We start from the raw sequence: 12,639 nt of genomic DNA on the forward strand, positions 1-12,639 counted from the left end.
ACACAGAAGTCAAGACCTTTAAGAATGGTTGGTGCTGCACAGAACCTATGAATACAAGTACCACATTTTCAAACAAAATAAAAGGAGATGTTTAGGAGACAATTCAAACTTAATTGGTTCAAATGCAAATTTGAATTTTGGTAGACCTAATTGTCAAAACGGTACAGATTGGTATTTGCTGAGACATATTTTTGGGGCACACCACCAAAAAACACTCCCCCCCCCAAACAAACAAACAAACAAACAAGCAAACAAATCCAAAACAGGTGCTAAATAATGGAAAACCCTCGAGTTTGAGTTTAACTTTTATTGTTTTTCTTAAAAATGTGAAATTTTGCATGAAAAAAATATCCACAGTTTTCACTTAAGGTACACTTTTGAATTAAACAAAATATAGTAATTTTCTCTCCAACGGAAGTATAATTTTAGTAAACACCCAAATCAGATCTAACTCTAAACATGCTTCATTTGACAAAAAGGAAAAAAAGCTTTAGTTTTAATGTTTCGAGTAGTTTCTGAAGAGACTGTAAAAATATCTTAAGCAGCATGATCATTATCAGAAGGGTTTCAAATACAAAAACACTCTTTCCACCAGCAGTTCATTGTAATTAAAACCTAAAAACAAAACAAAAAATTCCAGAAAACAAAAACTAAGTTTGATCATTTGGTTCCTAAATGTGAAAGTTTGTATTTTAAAACTACACAACGTCAAGTTGCATGGCTGTTTGTCAGACAGAACTGAACAAAAGGTATTTGCTTGTTGCCATCTGTTTTTCCCACCCAACATCAGTCCTGTGTAGGGGTGTAATGGGCTTGTCACCACTCACAATGGTGAGGCAATACCTGTAGTGTTGTTGCAAAATGGTGTGCCATTTTACAGCCATGCATTGATAACAACATGAACAAAATTATTAATGATAAAACAGACAAAGAGACTGGACAAAAAAGTATGAACATGAAACAGAAAACTGCACACCTCTTTTTTCCTACCAGCTGTTATTATGTCTGATGTTACAACAGTATCTGTTGGTTCTGTCGGACAACTAAGGAGCCACTTCAGATTTCCATTACTGAGACACTTTAGATACAATAACATGATGTGAACATTAACTTATATCGAAGGACTGATCTATAAATATGCAGTAGATGGTCTAAAGTTTATTTTTCAAATATTATTTTTATTTAAATAAAATAAAATGCATACTATCATTCATGTTGTGGTTTTTATGTTGTTTGGGGATTTAAGTCTTCCTATGTGACAAATATACACATCAAATATTTTGCTTCCATATCACAGCTGTGGGTTCATGGGGGTGACTGGGTGACACACCACCACATGGGAAATAAGTTTTTTTTCTGCTTTGGTTTAAAGCTGTGAGCTGTCAGGGAAGTTAATGCCGTTAGCTACAGGAACTGCTGTTAAACAAGACATTCATGCCACTGTGTTTATGGAGACATAAAATGCAAAAGTGTGTGTTTGGTTTAAATTTGATAGGTGGTAAGAGTTAACTGTCACATAGTGATTTTTGTATTTTTTTTCTTGTAAACAAAGGCAGCTGAGCGCAGGTCATGAGTGATTCGGACACCATCGTATATCTCAATATCTATTATCTCTACTGGGCTTCTTTATGTCAGCTTTTAAAGGGAGAGAGTTGAGCCATTCTTTTTGGCTGGTAGGTTGTCCTTTTCTGGTTAAGAGTCAAATTATAAATGATTATTAATATTAATGAATCCCAACACAATAGATCAAAAATGATGGTGTGTGCATGTGTGGATGGGTTTTTCCTACAATGTGTGGACAACCCCCACCCCCCCAAAACAAAAAAATAAAAAAATAAAAAAATAAAAAGCAACCTCACGGGGACCGAAGTGAATCATGGGGACCAATGCCAGGTCCCCACTGGTCCAAATGCAAATTACGGGTGAGGGGTTAGGTTTAGGACCAAGGTTTAGGTTAGTTTTAAGATCAGGTAGGTACTTGTGAGGTTAATTATAGGGTAAATGGTCAGGGTTAGGATGTAAAGTCTAAAAAAAAATCAATGGAAATCAATGGAAGGTCCCTACGGGGTTCAAGAACAAATGTGTGTGTGTGTGTGTGTGTGTGTGTGTGTGTGTGTGAACTTGTTCCAGCTACAGAGTGAGAACCATGTTGGTTTTTTAACCAACAAAGTGAGGTCATTTTTGGGAAGTGAGGACTTTGTCTTGATCCTCAATTTTTTTGCAGCTCTACTCTACTAGTCAGTTTTAATGGTAAGTTAAGGTTAGGGTTAAGAATAAACTAGTAATGGTAAGGGTTTGGGAAAATGACATAAATGCAGTTACAGAAAAAAATGAAGTCAATAAGAAGTCCTCAGTTTGAAGCAAGTACAAGGATGTGTGTGTGTGTGCAGGCAGGTATTCCCTTTTATGTGGGGATGATTTTTGGCATACACCCCTACTTGTGGGGACCAACTGGTACTTATGAGAGCCTAAGCCTAGTCACCATTGGGGGAAATGCTATTGGTAGGTCTGGGTTAGGTTTAGGGCTAAAGTGTGAATATAGATAAGATTTATGTGTGTGTCAGGTAAGGGGTCAGAGTTGTAGAAATTAATTTAAGTCAATGCAATGTCTCCATAAAGGTTAGTGTGTGTGAGAAAGTTTTTGCTACATTGTGGGAACCATTTTACTACATTGTGGGAACCATTTTACAGAAAAACACAGCCTCGTGGGGACCAAAGTCTGGTTCCCATGGGCAGGGATGCTGCTTTTGGTTGGGGGGTTTGATTCAGGACCAAGGTGTGAATTGAATTTAGGCTAGATTCAGGGTCATGTATACCTGTGAGGTTTGTTTTAGGGTAAATGGTCAGGGTTATAAAAGGAAGTCAAAGCACGGTCCCCACAAGGATATAAAAACAAGCGTGTGTGTGCTCGTCTCTGCTACAGAGTGACGACCACTTGTAAAATAGTTACTATCAAAGGTCTTTGATGTAAAGTGAGGACTTTTTTAAGTGAGGACTTTTTTCCCTTTATCTGCAGCTTTACTAGTTAGGTTTGGAGGTATGGTGGGAACTAAGTTTTGGTCCAGATTAAGGTTATGAATTGACTAGTAATGGTCAGTTTATGGAAAATGTCTGGGTTAGTCATAAATTTGAATGAAAACCAATACAAGGATGTGTGTGTGTTCAAAGAGCCTTCCTACAGTTGTAAGAACAGCTGGACACTGCCATGATTCCTCTTCAGTTTCATCAACACTTTGCTCCCCGTCACTGCAGATTGCACAGTAATGGGTAGCATTCATTTTTAGAACAAATCTAAACAGACCAAAAGTGCATAAAATCCAGGAGTAACAGAGTAAGCAGAAATAAGAGCGCAATCACACTGGTCATGTTTGGGGAAGTTCAGTAAAACAAGTAGCAGGCAACACAATTTAATTCCTTGCTGTGCACAGATTAAGTTTAAAATCAAATTTTACCGAACACACTGCAACACTTCTCTTCCTTTCAGAGGAGAGCAAACAAAGTGTGAACCAGTCTGCAACATTTATTTCACCTTCAGTCCTGTGCTCCTCCTGAGAGCTGAGCAGACTCAGGGCTGACAGAGGGTGACTGGAGAAAGCAGACCAGTCGAGAGGCACCGGCCCACCACTGTGCAGTTGTCGAGGTCGGCTGCGGGAGCTGAGCACCGGTGAAGAGCTGTCTTGTCTCATTTGAAGGACAGCTGAATATGATATTGGCCGCGCAGCAACAGCTCTTGCAAAGTCTGAAATTGAAAAAAAAGTTTTGTCAGCCATTTTTTATTTACTCTTGTAAATGTAAATATTAACTTGCTAACTTAAAGATGAAGCCATTTTATACCACAGAAACTAGTCGAATATAACTATACTATATGTTGTCTATTAGAAAGTGATGAGCTAAAACCAGTTCTGTAAAGAACAGAATTATTTGCAATGAACAAGTGTTCGCAGGGCTGGAAAAAAACATAAAAAGGCTCCTCTAGACAAAACTGAAACAACGAACTTCTTATTGTCTCAAATGAAAAAAAAAAATCATAATTTAAAGTATTTATAATGCAACAGCTTCATAAATTTAGAGAAAGTGTAGACGTGAAGCTCTATCATAATCTAAATTTCTTGAATGGGTTGTTTCGAACTGTAATTTTCCTTTGGGATCAAAAAAGTATTTCTGAATTTGAATTAAACTGAAATTATGTTTTACTTAATTGCAACCCACACTTAACGGGGGGATGTTATGTGAAAACTTTGTTTTCCAAAGAACCTCCAAAAAAGTTGACAACATGCGGCAAAATTACCAGAAAATAGTCAAAATTGTTTTGTGAAACATTTTCTTCAACATCTTTCCATTCACCTCTTTTACAATGAGCCTTTTTCCTGAACGCATTAGTCACACAGCAGCCATTAATGCACCTTCAACAAATTCACTTAGAATATAAAGATATGCAGTTCCTAACAGTAAAAACACATACACCAACTTTCATTATCATTTTCTATTTAATTAAGAGCATCATATAAAAGCAGTGAAACGCTTCTTAAAAAAGTCCTTGAACATTCTTAATATTTAGAATATTTTATTCTTAATATTAGGAAAGAAAAGCACTGTTGAGACAGTCACTCATCCCTGTCCTTGTTTTCCATTTAGTTTATGTATGTTAATGGAACCTTAATATGTACTTTTATTAAAATAAAAACATAAAAAACAGCAGTTTTATTCTAGACAAAAAATCTTCAAAGATCATTTTGAAAGCAGGCAGTGGTTAAGAGAGATGTTTCAAATCAGATGCAAAGCTCAGACAAAATGCAAAAGACTAGTAGCTTGAAGCCCAGTAAAAGTCTGATCAGAGTTCTGAAAAATGGGAGTGTTTTTGCACTACACGATAAAATGCTACAAGAGAATGAAGTAAAACAGAAATAATTATGTATCCTTAGGGAGTTGTCAGCACAAAAATACTACTATCTAAAAATGGAGCTAACAATTACTTTGTAAACATATTCCAAAGTACAGCAAGGCACGGAAGTCTATTTAAAATTTGAGTTTGAATATTGCAAAGCAAAGCAATTGGTGGTTAGATTTAGTCGTGGCAGTTGCTTATTTCATTTATTGTGTCAAGAATCAGCTCCGCTGGGCTGTAAACCACATCCCCTCTGCTCATTCTCATAACAGTGAGCCTGCTGTTGCTGCTGAAAATTTGTTTTTGACAGCAGCGGGTGGGGGGGCATTTGCTTTAGGAGGCAAAATGAAATGAGGTAGCTTTACACCCCCCCCCCCAAAAAAAAAAAAAAAAAAGTAGACTGAAGGGTGGGCTCTATCTATTGAAGAATCACTTTTCTGTTTCCCCAAGAAAACTCAGGGTGTTAGGAGGACTTCAGTTAATTGCTGGATCTCTATGTCAGGAGGAGCCGTGGCTCTTGTCCTGCTTGAAACAGTGGACCCGATCTTTACTGCTTTAGAGATGCTGAGAGGATTAGCTTGACTGTCCAGTCCACACGTGTTTTAAAGATCCACAGAAAGCTTACCACGATATTCACAGCAGACGTTTGCAGTTCCGAGGCTGCTTTTAGAATTTATCTGGTTCCTGTGGAATCAAAGCAACAGCTGTGTCTGCACTGAACATGTTCTTATTGCAGGTTAGACTCCGCCAACCTTAAGTTTAATGCAGAAAAATGAATTTGCAATATTTTTTCTACCTAAGCAGAGTTATGTGCATCGTGGGTTGTAGCTCTTATCACAGCTTGCAATGATTTAGAAGCGTCTGACCTACAATACCACAAATGGAATAAATGGTATTGCAACATGAAAATAAATCACGTGTAGAAAATAAAAAAGTTTTAATAGTCATTCGACAACTCCAAACCACAAGCAGTTTAAATTATTTTATATTTCCTTTAAGTGACATGGGTTAAACCCAGCATATTTCCACTAACATGCATTTCATTTGGAAATATTGTACATCCTATTTGTTGCATTCACATATGTATGAGTGACAACTGTTCAGTGACAGTCGCCGTGTGGTTGAGAAAAGCTGGCAGTGATGACAAGGAAACAGCTTATTTTACAGTAGATTGACAGAGTTTAAAGATGACAGCTGCACTGTCTTCATTCAGCCAAGGTTCAAAACTCTGGCTCATTTCACTCCTATTACTGGAAATCTACTGAACATGAAAATGTGACAAATCACGTGAATGACAGTTGGCAAACTCCTGTTGTGGTCATAAATCATAATGTAATTAAAGTTCTCATGTTTCTTCTAAATAATTGGAGTGTCATGTTTCAATAACTTGACAACAGCTACAGTATTTTGTACACAGAAATGAGACGAAGATCCTCAGCTGTCCTGGAGGTTTTTGTTCCTAGAAAAACACCAAAGAAAAAAATCTGCTATTGTTGTAGAACGAACCGAAGCCAAGAAAAATATCACACAGGGGTCTAATTTGTGATTCATAAATGCACAGTGTCTCTTTGCGCTCACCTTTTACATATTTAGCATGCATGGTGCTGTGCTGCTGATAAAGGCTTACAAATAAATATATCCTTCACTCAAAGTAAACATTGAAGAAGACAGACTACTTCTAGTTTATTTCTATATGTTGAAGTGTGTCTACCAGTTGTCACTCTGAGAATAACAAAATGTTCATTGGCTTAAAAGAGACACAATGTCCCCTCAAATTAGACTTCGGCAGTAACATCGGTATTATTTTATAGTCAAAAGAAATTAGGAAATATGTGTGGAGATATTCCAAAACAGTGTAACCTAAGTGTTCCAGTGAGTTGTGGAGAAAACAGAACCCAAGCATAGTGACGCTGGAGCAATACTGTCAACTTATTTCACACACCACAGTAATAGAGTTGAGCTGTCAAATGTCTGACACACAGAAACATGATGCAATGTTTTAATACTATTATTGTGAATAAAGACATGAAGATGGAAGCTCTGTTTGTCATACTCGTCTGAGACTCTGGGTGCTGGTCACTGGTTTTTCAGAACTTTTCTATTCTTTAATGATCAAAATTCAGAGTTATTGGGTCACAGACCAAATTCATGCCAGAATATTTGGTAACTCTAGCATGTCCCATGGTGTGAGTGAAAATAAACGGTTTGTCTGTCTCATTTGTCTCTCTGACCTTGTGATGGACTTGAGACCTGTGCAGGGTGTCCCCTGTCTTTCACACAGTGACCACTGGAGATAGGCACCAGTTCCCCCGTGACCCAGAAAGGAACAATATAAAAAAAATAAAAAGAAAATGATGGATAGCTATTTGAAGCTTTGGGAAAAGTGTTGTGTCACATTGTGATTGACAGTGTGACATACCAGAGTTATAACTGGGGTAAAATGTGTGTATTATCAAGGGTACAACCTCATGTCCAAAGAGCGAGGACACAGACAAAAGTACAACATGATGGCAAAAAAAAAAAAAAAAACATTTTGGCTTCGATTTTGAACCAATGGGGGAAGGCAGAGACGGTTTCATCTTTATTAATGCCGATGGTCTTATTTGAACAGCCTTTCTGGATTAGGTCTAGAATAATTCTGGACTGAATTGCTCACGGCAGTGGCTTAAGTGTCCCTTCAAAAGCAAAGTGCCAAGCCAGTAGCAATTCCTTACAGCCAGCCAAGATAACTTAAAGGGGCAATATCATGTAAAATCAACTTTTTTGAGTTTTATATCATGTTATAATGTTAAACTCTCATAAAAACATGCCCAAAGCCTTGCTCTGACTCATTCATGCATGTTTAAGAAATCCTGCAGAGTTTTTAGGAAGCCATGCTGAGGAGCAAAACGACAGGTGGGGACCAGAAACGCCTTTGGGGACCAGAAACACCCCTGGGACATGTCTTTAAGCCGAACTTCCTCACGGCAGGGCGCCCCACCTCCCCACTCACCCCATCCATGACTCCTGCTGGCTCTCGGGTGAAACTGAAAGTGAAACTTAAACTGTCTGCGGACCTCCTAACATTAGTTCTCATTCAGTGAAGCTCTTTTCAGATTAAAAATATCTTTGAGGAAAAAGAATTTTCAGATGCAAAATAAACTGCATCAGAGCACCCCCACCCCCCGTGCGAGTGCGAATACCCCCCGCACTGAAATGGGCGAGACAGAAGCAGAAGGTGGTTCTTAAAGAGACGGAGGCCAATTTGAAGGTGTTTAGAAGAGGAAGTGAGGAGAAGATAAGTTTATTTTCTATTTAAACATAAAACAGTGTTTTAATAACAGCTAAAGGTGACATAGATACTTTATTATGGTATAGTATTTTAATGTATGCCGGAGAAACACATAATATTGCCCCTTTAAACTAACAAACAAGACAACAATTTGACATTTATATTCAGACGAGACCTGAATAGAGCGTAGATGATTTCATTGTTGAATTGTTTTGTTTCGTAAACAAAAAGACAAAAGTTGTCTATTTCAACAGTGTTGCCGGGATTTTCCATCAACAAGATGGCAATCATTTTGCAACTGTTTTGTCAAGTGGAGATTGTAAATGTTTCATTCTTTTTTTGCAGCAAAATAGATTCAACACTGGGGCAAATTCATAAATAAATACACAAAACTAAAAAAAAGGATTGTTTGTTTGACTATTGAAGCCATTAGGCACTAGCTCTTGTCAGCCGTCACCTTCATCTGATAAAAGCAGTGACCCTTGCAGATGCCACTGATCCCTATCTCTCAGAGGGCGTAAAACCAGAAGCAGTCATTGTTGTTGAAAAGGCTGCACCTGCTGTATTTCAGAGATCTGTAGTGCATTGCCATCAGTTACCGTCTCAGGTCTTAACACAACCTTTATGATAGCATCAACAAAGGTGGCAAAAGTCATTTTATAGCTAAACGGAAAACAAAACAAAAAAAAGCAATGCTTCTGCTTCTTTTGTCCTTATTATCATATGCATGTTGGACTATTAAGTCTCCAGGTTTGCTTTAATGGAAATTACATTATTGAGAATGACGCATTGAGGACACTTACAAGCAATGAGACAAGGACTTTATCATGCAAACAAATGAAGATCGTAGGTGAAGGTGAAGCTAAAGGAGGATGGCACTTTTCAAGACAACACCGGTAGGACCAGGGAAAACACAGAAAACTCATATTTGTGTGAGGTCAAAGGGGTGCCGCTGCACAAGGGACAATATGAGAGTTTTATGAAGCATTGTCTGCAGATCTGGGATTGTACTGTTAGAAATAAAGAAGGAAGAACGCACAGTTAAATAGGTGAGACGTTCATGGGGGCTCAAGTAGACAGACATGATTAGCCATAGGCTGTAAGATTAATGAAGACCTTCACAGAGAGATTATATTGACTGAAGCTGATTATGCTTGAGACCATTTATTCAGCAGACTATCATTACAGATGGAACAATCCATATATCACATGCAAGCTCACCTCATCTCTGATCACAGTGTACTACTTACTATAAGCCCTAGTCTTTTTTGGAATTCTACCCTTACTGATGGGGATCGTATGAGTTGTGTCAACCTTGCCAGAGTACAATTGGAACCACAGTGGTGTTGTATAATGCATGGTATTACTTTGTCATGAATCACAAATGAAAAACGTGGAAGTCTCCAGGACACTCCTTAGAGGAGGGCATTATGCAAAATTGACTTTGAGCTTTATATCATGTTATAATGTCATTTCCTTATCAAAAACATACCCAGAGTGTTGCTTTGACTCATCATTGAACCTCCTGTGGTAGCTCTTTGGAGCTGTCTAAACTTTAGTACACAAAGCACCACCTGTTGGACCCAGCTCCTCCATGGAGCTCAGTCCTGGAGCCAAACTCCCGCCCCCACAGAGCAACAATCCCCAGAAGTATTGTTGTGAAGGTGTGCTGAAGTGGAAGTGTCTGAAACAGTAGGAGGTTCTTAAAGAGACATAAGCCAATTCAAGGCATTAAGATTTGCAAAGTCAAATGTTAATTCTGATATATACAGTATTACATGTTTCCAATGGATAGCCCTTCAGAGCTAAAAAAAAAAAAAAAAAAAAAATCTGAAGCTCCTATGTTGAACAGTTTTTGACTTATAAGTTTTTTTGTACGTCCAGACACCCCCTTTTCAGATGAGATGGGGTGGGGATCCGGGGTGGGTGAGGGGGCTCACTGATGGGCCCAATGGATAGCCCCTTATCAGAGCTAAAAATAATCTGAAGCTCCTGAGTTGAATAGTTTTTGAGTTATAAGCATTTTTGAATGTCCAGACACCCCTTTTTTAGATTGAGCACCCTCCGTAAATATGGGGTCTATTGTAAAATTGTTGGCTGATGCAGTGTAGGTAGGATACATCTACATTTCTGCCAAATTCCACATTGATCGGTGGAGCCATTTCTGTGCTACGGTTGACCAAAAAAAACCACTGCTTTTTGTTTTCATAAAATTCAACAAAAATGACCTGCTACATATTAAACAGCAACTAAAACTTTACCACCTGCTTTCAGGCTATATTATGCTATTTTCCATTCCTTGGCACGAAGACACAGGCTAATAACATGTACACAAGTAGCTGCGCTGAAATGCCAGATCTAAAATCCTTGGTTGCTGATTAGAGTTTTGATCACTGGGAACACCAAAGCAATGTGACTGCCAGGACTGGAATTGTGTGCCCAACTTCTCAATCCCACAGAAATCCACAATGGATTCCTTTTCTATTTCTCAATTTGATGGACTCAAGTTGTTCATATAAAAAGAATGCATCACGAGTCAGATTCTCCTGCCAGCTGGAGGAAGTCCACTGCAGACTGTAGGACTCAAATAGATTCCACATTTCTCAGATTCAGTATTGGCACAGGGACAAGAATTAAGAATCAGGACTATTGAGGGCCGTTTGTGTTGGCACTGACTTTGTCACTTGGGTCGTTAAGATGATGTGTGATCGGGAAATTTAACCCTTTTTACCACCGTACACCTTTCATATTTAAACATGGGTTTTCCTGGGCATACAATCACAGCAATATATTCAGTGCGTGCTCCATTTCTGCATAGCGCATGCAAATACTCATTTGTCTCTTTCCCCCCCACAACCATTTTTCAGGTGTCTGACTCTTTTGCCCTTCGTCGAAATGACTTCATGCATTACTTATACAGCACTATACTTCCATATTTCCTGCAACCCACTTTTAATATTTAGACTGCTCAGTTAGCTGAGGAAAAGCTGAATTACCATTCCACACTTAACACTCCAAGCAACATTTTATTTCAATCAGCGGCTGACTGTGGGGGAGAAATGATGGCCTCAGACATCATGCCTGCCCAGCCCACTTTTAAAAATGAGAGAAATCTAATTGTGCTGCCCTCTCTGCCTCTGCATGATTTAAATATCTGTGGAATAAAAAGGACTTGACGGAGACGACTGGTGGAGAAAGAAATAAAGTAGAACAGAGGAGCTCTGCTTTTCAAAGTGAGCATTTTCAGAGCATTCAGAGAGAACTCCAGGTCAATAATCGATTACACCAACACCCTCATGTTAAAAGTATTTTAATAGACCAAGACAGCATCACATCAGCAGGGACTGATACTCACAGCTCCTGTTACCGATATTATTGAAACCCAGTTTGAAGAGCTACTCTCTTATGAAAATAAGGCATGAGTTTCATAGATCTAGTGCTAAAAGCATACTTATAATCTCTGCACTGTGCTGAGTAAAGCAGAAAAACACTACTTGATAAAAAAACAAAATACGAAATATTTGGGTAAAATGGACAGCATTCCCTTGAGTAACAGAATCTATTCATGCATTCATCTGTCCATCGATCCATTCATCTGTCCATCCATCTGTCTCTCTGTCCATCCAGCCGTTAAGATATGTTGTGAATCCTACCTTTTGAATCCTACCAGTCTAAGCAAAAAACACCTTGTATTTTCTCCAAACACAACCATGTCCTCAACATATATGTGGAGAGACAACAAGAAAGCGAGAGCAGGAGTGTCAAGTGCCCCTCCCCCAATAAAATTTCAGTTCACTGCTTAGATGAAATCCCAGTTTTACTCACCGTAGGTGCTCCAACTGCTGAACACTGCATACAGTGCTTATCTTGTTTGAAGTATTAACTCACACCTAACTGGAAAGGACATTCCAGTTCTTGCAAAATGTTTGACTTCACATTGCAGGTCTTAATTCACAAATCTGATTGTTTATTGCATGGATGTTCATATTATATTTTAAATGCAAGCTCCATCAGACTCCACTGTTAATGCTTCATGCCGTTGCTGTGACCCACGACGTCACATTCAGCATGCTGTTTACAGAAGTAGAATATAGATGCTACTTGTTAGCCTGTCGATTCTGAAGTTGTGCAATCAGAGCAGACATTTTTGTTTAGTTCGCTGTTTACATTTTCACTTGACTCTGGTCAGCAGCTCTGGTGCAGCTTTGTATTTATGGAACCAAGCAACATGCTGAAAGTAGAACGAAATGGAAACAGTCAGAGACCGACACTACTGGCTGATGTTTCTTTGGATTCTCAGTCATCCAGGACATGGGAAATATCAAGAAAAAATATGAAGCAAATGGACTTCTGTTCTGTAGCTGAAGATGTGGAGTTACAAGATTAAAACAGCATGAGTCAAGGTTAGTATCATTATTTAATATTACCATATTTATTTGTGTATATTACAATCTCATGTATAATATGACCCCCCCCCCCCCCC

The 12,639-nt window shown here is 38.5% G+C and overlaps 1 protein-coding gene across 4 annotated transcripts in view; it reads right to left on the bottom strand.

Annotated features, from left to right (window-relative positions):
* Positions 1-12,639, bottom strand: part of cntn5 (contactin 5) — a 161,770-nt gene that overhangs the window by 96,089 nt on the left and 53,042 nt on the right. For all 4 annotated transcript variants that reach the window (XM_014026134.1, XM_014026135.1, XM_014026133.1 and 1 more), the window contains exon 3: positions 3,530-3,739. In XM_014026134.1, the coding sequence (XP_013881588.1) occupies positions 3,530-3,739 (210 nt within the window). The remainder of the gene's footprint in view (positions 1-3,529; positions 3,740-12,639) is intronic.

The sequence above is a fragment of the Austrofundulus limnaeus genome, unplaced genomic scaffold (genome assembly GCF_001266775.1).
Source record: "Austrofundulus limnaeus strain Quisiro unplaced genomic scaffold, Austrofundulus_limnaeus-1.0 Scaffold528, whole genome shotgun sequence".
NCBI classification, from domain to species: domain Eukaryota; kingdom Metazoa; phylum Chordata; class Actinopteri; order Cyprinodontiformes; family Rivulidae; genus Austrofundulus; species Austrofundulus limnaeus.